General features: G+C 56.3%; 6 protein-coding genes across 6 annotated transcripts, besides 1 other annotated feature; 2 read left to right on the plus strand and 4 right to left on the minus strand.

The window, feature by feature from the left end:
- Positions 1 to 121: 121 nt before the first annotated feature.
- Positions 122 to 805, plus strand: CYME_CMN255C (hypothetical protein; the record flags this gene model as incomplete). The annotated part of the gene is made up of 1 exon (XM_005537317.1): positions 122 to 805. The coding sequence occupies one exon, from the start codon at positions 122 to 124 to the stop codon at positions 803 to 805; it is 684 nt and encodes a 227-aa protein (XP_005537374.1).
- CYME_CMN256C (reverse transcriptase) lies at positions 413 to 1,492 on the minus strand (the record flags this gene model as incomplete). The annotated part of the gene is made up of 1 exon (XM_005537318.1): positions 413 to 1,492. One exon carries the CDS (start codon positions 1,490 to 1,492, stop codon positions 413 to 415), a length of 1,080 nt encoding a protein of 359 aa, XP_005537375.1.
- A 2,934-nt stretch (positions 1,493 to 4,426) lies between these two features.
- On the minus strand, positions 4,427 to 5,935 carry CYME_CMN257C (similar to DNMT1 associated protein 1; the record flags this gene model as incomplete). The annotated part of the gene is made up of 1 exon (XM_005537319.1): positions 4,427 to 5,935. The coding sequence occupies one exon, from the start codon at positions 5,933 to 5,935 to the stop codon at positions 4,427 to 4,429; it is 1,509 nt and encodes a 502-aa protein (XP_005537376.1).
- Positions 5,936 to 8,075: 2,140 nt separating this feature from the next.
- Positions 8,076 to 9,077, plus strand: CYME_CMN258C (dihydrodipicolinate reductase; the record flags this gene model as incomplete). The annotated part of the gene is made up of 1 exon (XM_005537320.1): positions 8,076 to 9,077. The coding sequence occupies one exon, from the start codon at positions 8,076 to 8,078 to the stop codon at positions 9,075 to 9,077; it is 1,002 nt and encodes a 333-aa protein (XP_005537377.1).
- Positions 9,078 to 10,062: 985 nt separating this feature from the next.
- On the minus strand, positions 10,063 to 11,628 carry CYME_CMN259C (similar to phospholpid scramblase; the record flags this gene model as incomplete). Its single annotated transcript, XM_005537321.1, has 1 exon — positions 10,063 to 11,628. The coding sequence occupies one exon, from the start codon at positions 11,626 to 11,628 to the stop codon at positions 10,063 to 10,065; it is 1,566 nt and encodes a 521-aa protein (XP_005537378.1).
- A 1,793-nt stretch (positions 11,629 to 13,421) lies between these two features.
- CYME_CMN260C (hypothetical protein, conserved) lies at positions 13,422 to 14,261 on the minus strand (the record flags this gene model as incomplete). The annotated part of the gene is made up of 1 exon (XM_005537322.1): positions 13,422 to 14,261. One exon carries the CDS (start codon positions 14,259 to 14,261, stop codon positions 13,422 to 13,424), a length of 840 nt encoding a protein of 279 aa, XP_005537379.1.
- A 191-nt stretch (positions 14,262 to 14,452) lies between these two features.
- Positions 14,453 to 14,791: part of a sequence feature (possible transcribed region) that runs on past the window's edge.

A 14,791-nucleotide genomic window follows, 5' to 3' on the forward strand; every position in this document is an offset into this window, starting at 1 on the left:
ACGAGTGTTTGGAGTCTCTCCGCACCGCGCAGTCGACTCATCTACATTCGCATGCACCTGACCCACGTATGCTTTGCATGCTTCGCGGTGAATGTGACATTCCGGTTGAACTAGATTGTCCATGCTGAGCCTTTTAGACCATACAGGTGCTCGGCAGCCGATCGCTATCGCTTCCTTCGGGACGCTTTGTATTTCACATCCGAGTGCGAGCGGACTGGGTGCAGTCTGCCCTTCTAAACATACAGGCAAGATACGCATCACGACGTTGGCTGCAGTCTGCATGCGCGATGCGGGTACGACGTGCGCAGAGCTCACCATTCACCGCTCGAGGTCGCTGCCTAGATGGTACGAATCTCGGGTACCTTTCCCCAGACCTCGAGTGGTATCGACGAATTCCAAAGGAAGAGATGCACTAGTGCTCTGCGCTTTTCATCTCAGCGATTATCCCTCGAAGTTGCGCTCGCACGTCGAGCGTAGGCGTGATGTGCATCCGCAGCAAACGGTACTTGTCCACGATCGGAACGTCCTTATCCTGCAGACGCCATGGGCGGTCGCGGGTGCTCTTCGAGTCTCCGTGTATGACCATGACCCCGCAGTTGGATGCACCGATGGTCAACTCCGAGCGGTCGGCCCAGGAACTGACCTCGCGCATACTTGCAGCGAGCGCCTCCGGGTTCGGCGCCAGCAGCAGAACTTTGTCGACAAATATGAGCCCCGCAAGGCGGCGCCCGTGAGGACCCTCCTTCTCTGGCTTGTCAGCGCTTGCGCAATCAAACTCTACACCGTACTCTCGGCACCGATCTAAGATATCGTTGATAAAAATTTTGAATAGAAGCGGTGATGAAGGATCACCCTCGCGCATACCGCGTTTCATCCGTATCTTTGGGGTTCTCGCGCCGTCGCCCAGGCGCACACAAAACCATGAGTCTAGGTAGAGTGCGCGGAAGAAAGCGAGGTTCCGATCGCGGATACCAGCTAGATACATTTTCAGAAATAACGCCTCGTGCGGAATCGTGACGAAAGTCGCTCCGAAATCGATAAAGCATGCGTAAGTTGGTTGTTGTTCCCGAATGAAGCGGCGTTGCATTGCGTCGACTACCATCAGTACGTGGCTCATGCACTCCTGACGGCTCCGAAAATCGGCCTGCTCCGGAACGAAGAATGTGCTTTCAGCGAGAGCTCGATGAATGCGATTCGCAACAATGCTGCACATTCGCTTTATCATCGACGGGATCAAGTAAACAAGTCGATAGTTATTCATATCCGTTAGCGGATATCCGTTGGGGATGGGCACGACCTCGGCCGTGTTCCAAATTTCTGGAATGGCCGCTTCAGCATCCATGCGTTGCAAGACCTCCAGCGAGCGCTTGGCCAGTTCTCTAGCGGGCTCATCTGACATTGCTGGTGAGCCAGATGCATCAGATTCTGAGAGCTTCTGTTTGAGCAACTCAGGGGGCACGTCGTCGGTGCCCGGCGCCCGGCTGTCACTCATGCAGCGCTGGGCCTCGCATTTCCCCTGCCCAGTGATCTGGTTATTCGTTGTTGGTAGAGGGTCCTTTTGAGAGACTCCAACGGCGTATTCGTGCAAGTATTTTGGATCTTGACGATGTGCAGTGACCTCCGCGACGAGCTCGCTGCGGCGGTTTGTCCGCGCTTCCTGCACCTGGGATAATGCCGTTCTTATTTTTTTTCTTTGTAGTAGATCGGTTCTACGTCGCGCTGCGGCACCGGGCGTCTTGCACTATCCGGGCCTTGCTCCAGATCGCATGCTCCTTGTTGTTTTCGTGTAAGGGCTCGACCTTATGGGCATTTTTACTGTTCGCTGACGATCGTTTGTCTGCTCGGACGAGTTGCTTCGTTTCCCTGCGCAACTCGTCGTATGCTTTCTCCAGTGCCTTGAGAGATGCGGCTGTTGCAGTGGTGCCGGCTTCGGCTCGTGTGCAGATACTCACGAGGACCTTCCGAAGCTCGTTCCGCCGATCAATCTGTGCCTTCGTGTGTCGCGTCAATCGGAACGCTTTGCTGCTTTTGCGTTCTGGTCCGACAGGTCCCGGTTTTCTGCAGATCTCATGGGTCTTGCCAACGACTTCACCTGCACATTGGTCTGCGTATTCGCGTGCATGGCTGCTCGAGCGTGTAGCCTTGGGACCTCGGCAGTGGACTGTTTGAGGGTTCTCCTGAGCTCCCGCCTCGGAGCTCGCCAATAGGGGTTTCCCAGGGGAACTGCCGGATTCTTCAATTGTGAACTCATATCCAAAGTCTTTGGAGCCTCTCGCTCAGAGCGCTACGGTGCTCCGATCAGTGGACTGTTTTGGGAGTCCTTTCATGAATAAATAGCATACACGGCTCTGTTCTGATGCGGCGGCTTGAGTGCTGAAGCGCACACCATTGCACCGATGCTTCGGAGGGTCATCTCGCCATGCGACATCGACCTGTGGGAATTTTAAATGATCCGTTTTATCCTTTTTATCTAACGAATCGTTTCAAGTAAAGAAACGATCGAATTTCGATTGCGCGTCTACCAGAGACGCTTTTGCATCCTGTGCACCAAGTCGTGGCAAGCTATTGTATTCCTGCTTAACGGCGGATACGGTATCTGCTTGCCGGTAGCGTAGTTTGCAAGGCTCGCCATGCCACGTCCGTGTTGTCACGAGCTCGCTGATGATTATCCGCGAGGCGAAGAGATCTGCCTCCTTTGCGATGCGACTTGGGAACTTTGGTATGACGCGGATACGGCACCTACCACAGGTGCGGCGACAAAGCCGATCGATTCCAGAGCGACGCCTGCTTCGGCGCCCAGGAAACAAGCCGTGGTAAAGAACCCACAGCATTGCAGCAAACATCCTGGTGCAGCCACAGAGGTATTCATATCTGATCCGGAAGCGGTCTTGGAGTCGGCATTGGACGCTATGGGCCAAGATGCGTTTGAGTCTGTGTTCGGAGTGCTCATTTTGTACGATATGGAGACCTTCTTGAAGGCGGGCTCACCCTCCAAGTACACCGAGGAGATGGAGAAAAAACTTACGCGTATTGTCGGAGAATTCATGAGGATTGCAGATCCCGACTCATCCCAGTAGGACATAAATACTTTATCATTCGATGAGGGTGGATTGCTTGTCTCGCAAGCGTTCAGGCAAGAAAAATATCTGGCGCGTATCCGTGAGTCTTCAGTTTCCGAAGATCCGGATGAGATCCGATTTTACGCGTCTCGGTCAAGCATTGAGCTGTTTTTGGAAGACGGATATGAGATATCGCACCTGACGCTGATTTCTACCAATCGGCGAACTTTCGGACAGGAATGGCAAGCAGCTGCTGAACTCCTGCGATTCCATGAAACACTCAAGAACATGAGCGAGGCCATGTTAGAAGCGATCATTAGGACAATGCGGTTTTGCGGGGAATCCGGGCCGGATGCACCACTCGATGTCATCATGCCAGCTTCAGACAATGCTTGCCGCGGTTTCCTGCATGATTCGGCCGTAGCCTGCCGATCGTCCGTCAAGATCGATCCGGTATCAGGTACGAGGACGATCGTCCGTACATCGAAGACAGAATTATGCAGCTTGTCGAAGTTGCTAATGCTCTCTGCGATGCACCTGGACAGGATTCTGCGCAAACGAAGTATTCTCTATCGAGCGTTCTGTGAAGTCATCACAGGCCCGGATCCTGTGAAAGCCGGATGCGCAAAAGCAGTAGCCCGTACGCTTGAAGTTGCAATGAGACAGCTGGATCTCGTCAATCACGTCAAAAAGAATGCAGAGCAGGGAGGTCCCCAGCAGCAGCGGACCGCTCCGGCCGGTGAAGCCACTAGACGCCGAGCGTCACTGCGACCCGGTGATGCTGTGGCTCGGCTCGCAAACTGAAAAGGTGCGCGGCGAACAAACCACTTGGGACCAAGCGCATATGGAACTGCTTTCGCCAAAGATGCGTCCACGGCGATGCGGCTCTGGTACCGTTTTGTGCAACGACGTCAGCGGAAATACCGCTGGGATATCTGCTGGCACCCACTGAGCATTCGAAAGATTCTCGTAAGATTCATCCATTCCGCTCCGTAAAATCGGGTGAGCTCATGTTTCAATCTCTATAGGCAGCAGAACATCCGATCGCGCGCATTCTCCGAGCGACACCATACCATCTGGCAACACAGATAGCGCCTGAGGGTTTCCCTCGTGGGTTCTCTAGTACCAGGCCCAGCACAGGGTCGGTATATGATCAGCGGCTGGCATCGAGCTGCACCATACCCAAAGCGCTGTGCAGCAGAGGGACCCATTCGTGTACGGGATAATACCCATTGCCAAATTCGTGAACAAGCTCGGGTTGCAGCGAGCCAGCAACTTGCTGCTGACGAGTTCCTCGCGTGCGGTTCCAGCCTGCTCGGGATACGCCTAGAGCATTGACAGGAGCGTGATCTCCATTAAAGAACGCTTCATTCCGCGGAGTGGTCGCGTTTCCCGCGACGCTTGCTTCGAGCTCGATGCTCAGCGGGTGCGGAGTTGTTCTGCTGACGCACAGCTCGCAATTCGTCTTCTTTCCGTTTCAGCAGACGTTGAAGCTCAATCAGGACGAGTATTTCCTGGCGAAGCACGTCGAATGCTTCGCAAATCTCCCTGGTGGGCGTCGGACGGATACCCACCCCCAATTCGTCGAGCATTTGGTCGACCTGGCGCTGCACACGCTGCGATTGACTCACTGGAGCCAACATCATACTGCTCCGTACAAAGACGGCGAGATGCGAAGCCCGCCTCGGCCTACGTGAGGCCACGGCTGCACTCGCTGCAGAGACGACATTGCTCGCCGTCCTGGCGATGTTGGGCGGTGCTTCTTGCGAGCCCGCGGACGAAGCAGCCGTCGACGCCCACGAAGCCGACTGCCCTCCTGGGATTTCGGTCCGCTGTACGGTCTCGAGCGATGCCGCTGCTTCGGCATATGGTATCGTTGGTGGTGCGGGTAGCGCTCGACGGAAGAGTCGCTCCAAGCGGCGGCGCTCCCGCTGTTTCAGCCTTCGGGCCCGTAGTATCTCCTGCGCCTGTTGCACAACCGCTTCCTCGCGCAAGAGCTCAGAACGAGGTCGACGGCATTGCTCTTCGTATTGAGCTTTGCGTCGGTCTTCGTACTCTATATCATACGGATTTGCCAACATTGCTCGACAGTGTTTCTGCAGTGCATCTTGGGACGAATGCGGGAACCCGGGGTCGCTGACAGCACGGGCCTGGGCCAGCGAACGCACAACGGTGTAGTATCGATCTTTGAGCTCATTCACAGACCGTTTCCGCTTCGGGGAGGGACTAAAAACCGACCAACGGTCAGCCATGACGACGAAGTGCAAGTTAAACCGTTCCGCAAGCTGGAACAAAGTGTCAGTTTCTTCCTTCGTCCATGGTTCTCTAGAACCCTGCACAGGCATTGTCGCCAGATAGCGGCTGTACTCCTCGTCGGTATACCGAAGCGTTTCCAGTTTTTTGCCGAAACGTGCGAATGGGTAAACGGCAGATGCCGCCTCGCCTTCCTCAGGGGTCAAAGAAGCCTCTGCGTCTTTCCGTTGCGTCAGAGAATGACGTTCCCAGTGCCAGAGCTGAAAGGCAGCACCAGCAGGATGCGCTGGATTCGAAAAAGGTCGTTTTGCATAGTGCACTTGAGCGCTTGCCGCCGGCAGTCGCGACTGTAGCGCAACCCGAGGCGCCAACGGCGGCGCTGCAGAGCCCGTAAGCGCGTACACTTCCCGACGGAGCCCTCTGAGCTTTGCAGGTCGATCTTGCCGGGTGTTGTCGGGAGGCTCTGCGGCGCCTGAGTATGGCACGAGTCGCTGGGCTCGTGAGTTCGGCGCCGAGCTCTCTGGGGTTGGTTCCCCAGTCACCAGCTCTGCGAGGGAAGCTACAGTGCTCGCGCCCACAGTCCCTGGAAGCGCTTGGCTCTCAACCGGAGACCTCGCAGACATAGATTGCGGAGTTCCGGCTCGTATCGCTCTTATTGGAATGATACGACGATACCAACTCGCAATCGTGTCCTGTTGCTACACGTGCATCGTCTCCAGCCCGCCAGAACTCCGAGTGATGCTGCGCACGCTATCGTACTCTAAGACGACTACACTGACGTTTTCTTTTTAGCGCAGACGGGATGAATGATTTCTAACGAATGCTCTGGGATACGCGAGAGCTGTCGGGAAACGGCGTGCAAACCTCAACGCTTCCACTGGAGCTGTCGCGTCACGTGATCTCAAAGCAGCAGCCACAACAACAACAGGAAGAACGGGATTTCGTACGCTTTATCGATCGGTGTGTGCAGTGTGCGCATTCCCAGGCGAGTACTCGCGCCGAAGAAAAAACGCTGAAGCGCCACATGCATCCCAGTTCACCGACGCCTTTCTAGAGGCGGATGGAGCTTGAACGCCTGGTGCAGAAGAATGGATGCTCCCCAGGAGACCGATAAGCATCCCGGAATCGAGGATTCCCGGTTCGTGTTTAGAAGATGCTACGCTTCTATAAAAGACCCGCGACTGGATCCCTGCAAGCACTGCCATGGAGGCTCGCGAGCTTTTCCATTCGCGTCCATACAACAGCGCGCTCCGGGGTTGGCTGCTGCGTCCGAGCCTCTCCATGCTTTTGCTCTGAGCTTCGTTTGAGAGTCCGCGACTAGCGCGGGCTCAGGTAGACGAATGCGTCACGCTCCTGCAAACATGCCACCCCAGCACGCTGCTGATTCTTTAGTACACTTTTACTGGGAGCTGTGGAGAGCCGCCTCATGAATCTGCTGAAAGCCATCAACATGGTATGGAAAAAAGCTAGCAATCCATGAGATTCAGCGACGAGCGCTGTTCAGTACAGCACAAGAATTATCGTCTTTTTTCGTGTATAGTCTCGAAAACTCGTCGGGATTCAATCATGTGACTGTAAGAAGCGTGTGCTCTACGATAGATGTTTCCCGGTACAACGTTTTTTAGGCTCCGAGGCTCGCAGTGATTGCGTGGAGCGACCTTCTGTCACGCTCCATATATGCGGATTCCGTACGCTCGCGTCTCAATCGCTGCGCGTGCTCTCGACGAGTGGAAGCGTTTGGTGCTACAATGGATGCCCCAGTTTCGGAAACGCAGCGCAGGTACGCCCAAGTGCCGTATGATGCTCAGGCTCTGATCGACTGCAAGCTGGAGCGTACACCCTTAGCGCGCATATGGCGGCTTCTCCACGGCCTCACACAGATTCAAGGTTGCTGCGATTCGCCGTTGGAAACGTTGCACCCACTGCCTGCGATCGCAGGTATCAGTTCCTATTGCTGGACTCGGGTCCAGCGCGGACTCGAGTCCCGGCCCCGCGCCATCTTGCCCATGCCTCGCCGCTGCGTATGAAAACAACGACATGGAGCTGTCGTCTTGCGTTTGGGCAACCTCTAGGCATGCGGGCGACACGCTGGGGCGAGCGCTCGTCATAAGCCGAGCATCGGCGGCATGACCGAATCGATAGGCCCCAATTCTGCAGGCATATACAATTCCTAGCAGGGTGAAATGCAGACGCTCCCACCAAAGCAGAAACGTAGCCCTCTTGGCTACTGGCCTTATGCTCGGCTCAAGAGATATCCGTCGGGGGGCATCGATCCGGCAACAGGAAATCACACGCCAGCGCCGATCTGCAGCTGCTGCCTAGCTGGATGCGCCCATCAGGGAGCTGAGCGCTGCACATGGAAAGCCCGCAGCGCGCACATCTCCTGCAATGCCCCTCATGATGCCACAGTCCTACTCGAGAAGCGAAGAGAGCGCATCATAGGGGGTCGCCGCCTCCCCCGTGCGACGTATCCGCATAGGTGTCCAACGTGCAGCAGGCAGCTTTGAGGTGCTTTTTCAATCATGTCTGCATTGTCCATTTTAGAACAAGATACCGCCATGCTCGCTGCAGCGGCAGGTGCGGCTTCGAGCCGATCAATCGCCTGCCTGGTGCGAAACTCTGCTGCAGACTTTCAGCGTTTCGTCTGTGCACTGACCTTGACGACGAGAGAAAGCGATCTATTGCCGGTTGCTACTTGGTTGTGGGTGGTGAGGTACAAGGTGCAGCTGCGCTGACGCGAATCTCCACGGTAGTTTACGCATCATGTTCGTGGGTGCGCTCCCGCGCTGGCGTCTGTGCAGGCGCCAGGGCACCGCCGAGTGCGCGGGACGCTCCACGCGTACCCGAGGAGGCGCTGTTTTGTTTGCTTGCGGAGACGATGCAAGTGTGTCCAGCAGACTGGCTCTAGTCTCGAACGGTCTGCCGGGCCGTATGGCGCTGGAAGTCGCCCAGGCAGCTCTGCGACGGGGTCTTGAGCTGGTCCCGTTCTCGCTCACTGGTGAGCGCACTGCAACCGCCGCCGTGGAGTGCACCGCTCGTGACGACACTACCGGAACGGAGCGCAGTGTCCAGGTGCAGCTGGTTCGTCCAGCCGAGCGCGCACAACTGGCTACCAAGTTGAAGAAGGAATATCCGAACGTAATCTGTGTTGACTTTACCCAGCCGCAGGCGGTAATTCCGAACGCAGCCTGGTACGTCGAGAACGGGTTCGACTTCGTCATGGGCACCACTGGCGGTGATACTTCAGCGTTGTACCAGATGGTAGCGCGCAGCGCTCGCTACGCCGTCATCGCACCGAACATGGCGAAGCAGATTGTTGCCTTTCAAGCCTTGGTGGAGCTGCTGGGGCGCGAGTTTCCCAACGCATTCCGAGGCTATCGACTCGAGGTCATCGAGTCGCATCAGGCATCCAAGCTGGACACAAGTGGCACTGCTAAAGCAGTAGTAGCCTCCATGCTGCAAAGCTGGGGAATTACAGGCTTTGGCGGTGAACAGGATATTCAGAAGATTCGCGATCCAGCGTTGCAGGTCTCGCGCATGGGTGTTCCGGAGTCGTGCCTGCAAGGCCATGCTTTTCACACGTATCGCTTGACAAGTCCAGACGGCAGTGTGCGGTTCGTATTTCAGCACAACGTATGTGGACGTCGAGTCTACGCTGAAGGCACGATTGACGCAGTGTGTTTTCTCGATCGGCAGCGCCGGGCTGGTGCCGATCAGAAGATCTACGACATGATCGACGTACTACGTAGCGGTGGTATGTTATAGGGCGTATGCTTTTGCGGTCGCGTGGTAGAGGTTTAAGTATATCGTGTCAAGATTTGCACCGGGAAAGACGCCGTGCCGCTTATCGGTTGTGTTCACACATGGTGCCCCGGCGGGATGCGGGTCCGTTTCTTGAAAACCCTGGACAAGATCGGATGTTTTCCATGTGATCTGTATAATGTAGGCTGCCTTGTTTTTCATGCTGCTGCGAGAGTCCAGCACTTGACGGGCAATTAGGTCGAGAAACGGTGATATAGTAGCCGCTGTTCGCTTGTGTTTTCTGTCGAGTCGCAGATTGTGCCACTGCGCTATGGACGCGCAAGCTCCAGCGCATTGCCGCCTCGGGCTACAGATCGACGCGGCTAGCGCTGTCACCGATGACGGTCACTTTCTGCAAACTACGACTTGTGACCGACTCTTGAGGAAAAGCACGGCAACCGTATCACCACGATGAAGCGTCAACTGCACAGGGCATGCGTCCATGGGCATGCCCAGACCTGCCGAGCGATATTTTAGCCAGGCGATGTGCACAGACCCACCCAAAAGTTTGTATCGGAAAAAGCAGGCGCAAACTTTGCAGCCAAAGCGTTCTATCCATCATTAGGCTTGTGCCGTCGCGCACATTTGCGAGCAACAACATCACCGCTTCGGATGCATGGATCAGATGTAGGTAAAGAAAGCAGCAGTACTGGGCAGCTGTTGCCGTGCAGTAGGCGTATGCCGACGGCGCGAGCTTCCTCGCACTGCATTACTGTCTCGCGTTCTTGTGGAAGCCCCCGGGAGTTTGCCCCGCAGATCCAGTGAAGACTTTTGTTTTACATTGCTCGAGACAAGCGGATGCACGCAACAGTCGTGCAATGCTCCTCTACCCATGGTACAGGGATACATTCGTTCAGTTCAGGCCGCATCACCATCAACAACGGATTGTGCAACGTTGCGCTTCAGGCGACCCCCGGAGCAAGTCGCCAGGCATCATGTCCAGCTTCTGCTAGTCTTCGTCGTCGTCGTCGTCGTCGCCCGAAAGTGCCCCCCAGAGAGATTCTATGAATCCACCAGAGGTATCCGCGTCGGGTGATGTGTCCCAGGCGCCCTCGTCGTAGCCAGCGTCGATATCGGTATCAAAGCTGTTGCCTTGCGATGGGTCCTCGACTCCGGGCTCGAACGTTGCCCAGGGATCTGCTGCTTTGTCCGGATTCGGGCCAGTAGACGCTGCTCCGCCTCCTGATCCATCCTGAGCACCACGTTGCATCCATGGTGGTGTTTCGGTGCTGCCGCTTGCTGCTGCCGCTTCAGCGCCGCTGGTTCCGGTGCTAGTCGCACTCGACGAAGATGTATCCGCGGGCGGCGCATCGTTCTCTGCTTTGGCAGCACCTCCGAATCCGGGAATGGGTATCGGGAAAAAGAAAGGCATGTGGAACATACCAGGACTTCCGCTGTGTAGCGAGAAATAGTCGAAATCAATGCTAATGGCTGCTGCTAAAATAACTGCGCGTTTGGCCATGTCCAGCTCGCTCAGGCTGCAGTCCGAAGCGGTACTTGTCGATGCATACGGCGCGTAGAGTCGTCCAGCGTGCCCGTCATGCTCCAGTGACTGACGATGACGTTCTCGTTCCCGCTGGAGAGCCTCCGCGGGAGTCTCTAGGCGGCTTGGTACGGCCGCCTGAGCGGGCTCCACCGGACCTGAGGCCGAGGCTAGCGGGGCGCCCTCCGGTAAACCGAGCTTACGTTGCGCATCTGCGATAACGCCTTGAGGTGTCACTGCTGGGTCCATTCGAATCACGTACTGCCGGGCGTCCGTGAAAAGTTCTCTTCCGAGGCCTGTCCAGTCCTTATCAATCGAAGCGAGAACACCTGGCCCTTCCGTGGAACCCGCACCTTCACCTCGAATGGGAAACTGAACCGATAAGAGAGGCGCGTCGATTTCGCCAAACTGACGACCTTGGGCATCGAACAGATCATAGCGACGACGCCACAGGTGCCAGTTCATATGCACTTCGCCAAGCAGTGGACCCACCGTGTCTCCAAACAAACGATACACCGAAATCGATGAGGAAATCAGGTACGCCGGTCGATGCACCCGAAGAACTGGCGTTCCCATTGCGTCCATGACCGTCGCCTGAAAAGCGCGATGTGTGCGGAGTGCTTGTCGTAAAATAGCTCGCCCAAGCGATGATTCCTCTGCAATAAAGCCAACAATGCGTCCATCCGCCAGTCGAATGGCATACTTATTGGCTTGTTCGAATCCGATCAACAGGTTTCCCCATTCAATTTCGCGAGTCACGACAAGAAGTGGATGGTCAAGCACCGAGGCGAGTTGCGAAATATCCGCTTGTGTCTCTGGAGTAACCGAGTCGGCCGCTTTATCCGCCTCAGCAGCAGCGTGCGGCTGCGCACCGTTCTCTGCAGGTACCGAAGGCGTCCGGGCCGGCTCCAGGGAGCTCTTGCGGCGCTGGACGACCAGGTTCCAGAGTGCAGCACCCCAGACGCTCGCTGCTGGCGGAGTGAAAGTCTTTGCGTTGCTCAGCAACCACGACGCTGAGCTCAAGCTGCGCATGGCTGGGTTGCGTCAGGCGGCCTCCAGAACAGCGTTACCGCACCGGTAACGAGCCCTGCCAAAGTTCGTGCCCTCAACTCGAACCTCTTTGAATGATCGCGTAACCGCAACGTTTACCTTCCGGAATCCCAGCCGCTGCCAAGCTTCGGGTGTACAAAAACACTGGGCAATAAGGCGCGTAACAGCAGCGGTACCACAAAACTGACCTTCGGAGCACCCGTCAAGTCAACGTACCTGAACGAGCACGGGGCGCCAAGGCGTGCTATAGCAGCGCTGGTGAAACCTTGACTTTTTCGGGACTGTTCCGCTGTCAAGCTTTGCACGTGAACGAGCACTGGGCAGCGAGTCGTGCGCTAGCCACAAGTCTGGGCACAGGTCCGGAACAAGTCGCTGCTAAGCGCACCTGTACTCGTGGCGCACACATAACTTCGGGATATTGCGAGGCCGCGGAAGCTTCACGACGCACGCCCGGACAACAAGGCTAGAGCGCAAGCGTCGGACTTGATGAGAACGTTCTTGCGATCGCTATGTGTGTCAAGTGTGTGCAACCGAACGGAGGTAGTCGGTAGCTGTGGCGTGCACCGAACACGGAACGGAAGCCTGTTGGCTGCTTCTCGGGGTCGGTGCTGGAGGCCCAGTGGCGAACTCGTGCCCCCGGCGCTATGCCCAGGAAGATTGCCAGTTATTTTCTTTCGGTATTGAGCGGTTCGGTTCAGGATTTTGAGCAGTTGCTCAGTCGATGAAGTGCTGATCAAACTGCTTCCCGGAGAGAGAAAGTGACTACGATAGAGCGCGACTGGAAACGCAAGGTGCACTTTGAAGAGCAGTTCGTGGGGCCTGGTGCCTTGGTTGCTGAAGCGTTTCGGAATACGCGATACATGCTGAACAATGCATGGAGAGTACCTGAACACGAAACATGAATGACATAGCGTGAAAAGCTTGAAACCTGGCAGCACAGCGTACTGCGATGACAAGCCGATGTCACGTTAGTGTTGCATTCGAGCCCTCGAGCCTACAGGCGGCGACATGGATGCCTCTCCACCTACTCGAGCAGACCTGGACACTGCTGCTGATTGTTCTATAGCTTTCTTCGCGACCGTCGTGTCTAGAGCTTGAAAGGTAGAGTAGGATCTGGAGGCTGCTGCTGGTTGCTCTGGGCTTTATTCTCCATTCTCGTTTCCAGAGTTTTAACGGTAGCGCCGTTCGTGTGGGCTCTGACATTGTCGCTGAAGGCCATGGCGCTGCTGGGTGTTGTCCGCTTTCGCGCCTGATCGTCGTTTCCAATGTGAGCAACCGTGGCCGTCGCACCGGGTCATTCAGAGTACCTGCATCCAAGACCTGCCATGCGACGCACTTTTTGATGCACAGCGCGAGTACTTTCACTGGAATGCGTCATTTGTTTTCTGAGCGCGTTCCGGCTGTAGGCATCGGGGGCGCGTTCGAGTGTGCATCCTCGGAGAGACCGAGGCTATGTGCTTCCACACAAGAAGCGATCTTCTGTGCTCTGCGCACAAAGTTTCCCTTTACCGCAACGTCAAACTTCTGCGAAACGAACCCACCGATGGTATGGTCACCAAGACGCCGATTCGTATGATCCGTATCACAAGTGCGCGAAGCCGCCACTTGCACAGAGACTTTATCCATACCGCTTGGGATCCTAACCGCCTCCGCGATGCCGTCGACTCGATGCAATCGGGTTTCCAACTGGAATATCCGCAGCAGCACTCTCAGGAGCGGACGCTGGCGTGCAGCGCCTCCTATAACAAAAACCGCTCCCGCATCGTCCGCGCGAGTCACTGCGACAACTCGCTTGACAAGAGCGAATCGATACGTTCCTTCCATTCCTGCACTGTCCACGAACTTGATGCATTTAATTCCGGAATACCATTGATGTGTACTGTGGGCGTCACGTGAACCCCGCGAACACGATGGTAGCGACACGCGAACTTGACATCAGCACCGACTGCGTTCCCGCTGTTGCCGGATGCAGTGAGCAGGCGTTCCGTAATCAGCGACGCGGACGATACAACGCCGGCTTTCGCCAAGCACTGTGCCAACTCCTCGTAAACTTGGCGACGTGTCTTGTCGAGTACTTTCTCATCGACCCAGTCTTCCTGCTGCGCGAAGAGTGCAGCGCTCGCTTTCCAGAAACCCGCATCACCACTCACTTGCCGCGCTGCTAACGCTGCCTCGTGCATGTAGCAGGTCTGAGCGTGCCACGGTTGCGGCACGAGGCCGAACGCAAACTGCACCCGCGAATCAGCACGATAGTGTGGCAGAACTTCCTGCCAGAGCGTTAGAAAAGCTTTTTTGCTGTAGGGGCAGTTGTAGTCCAGGAACACTTCGACGAGTACCTGCGGGTACGGGCGCTCGCCATAGAACGGTACCGTCACCGGCCGCTTGGGTAGCGGTGTAGCTGTACTGGTCGCTGCCATTCGAATGTCGATACGCAAGGATTTCGATAATAGCTTGTGAGCGCTAGTCCACGCACGTGTGTGCGCAAATCCGTAATACCGTCCAGTGCAGGCTCGGGGAGTCGCTGCTGCCGTTACCGCTGGTCTGCCTACTATCGCTTTCGAAAGGCTCGGTAGCGTCAGATAAGCAGTGCTCGTTACTTGGCACGAAAGACGCATATAGATCGGGACTCACGGTCCGCGAAGAACGTAAAGCAGTCTAGGAGGACGCTTGAGTGAACGCCAATAAAGCGGGCTCGGGGGTCGACGAGCGCTCTCGGGTGCGCTGAACGCGTTGCGCATGGTCCGGAGCACGTTTCTGGGGCACGGAGTGGAAGCCCATGCGCTTCTTCCCGATACCCCGGACAGCGTGTGCGTTTCGGAGAGCGCCCAGGGAGACTCGCGTACGACTCGTTAACCAGAAGGATAGCAGGTGCAGCGGCAGATGACGGTTCTGTGGAGGAGCAGCACGGTGCAGGTCGCTGAGCCTGGTTTGGGTCCAAGGAGTGCGTCCAGGCGCGAGCTGTTTCCGATAACCCCCAGTAGTCGGGTACCTGGAAGCGGCTAGCGAGGCTCGCTTCTGGACAAGGTACTGGGGGGCATGGCGCTCACCCAGACTGTTACTGAGGAGCGATGACGGAGCAGTTGGGGTGGGAGCTTTGCGGGCTTTGCTTGTCGCGAAGGATAGACGTTTTTATTCCCCATGGTTG

This window comes from Cyanidioschyzon merolae, chromosome 14 (genome assembly GCF_000091205.1).
Source record: "Cyanidioschyzon merolae strain 10D DNA, chromosome 14, complete genome".
Lineage (NCBI taxonomy): Eukaryota > Rhodophyta > Bangiophyceae > Cyanidiales > Cyanidiaceae > Cyanidioschyzon > Cyanidioschyzon merolae.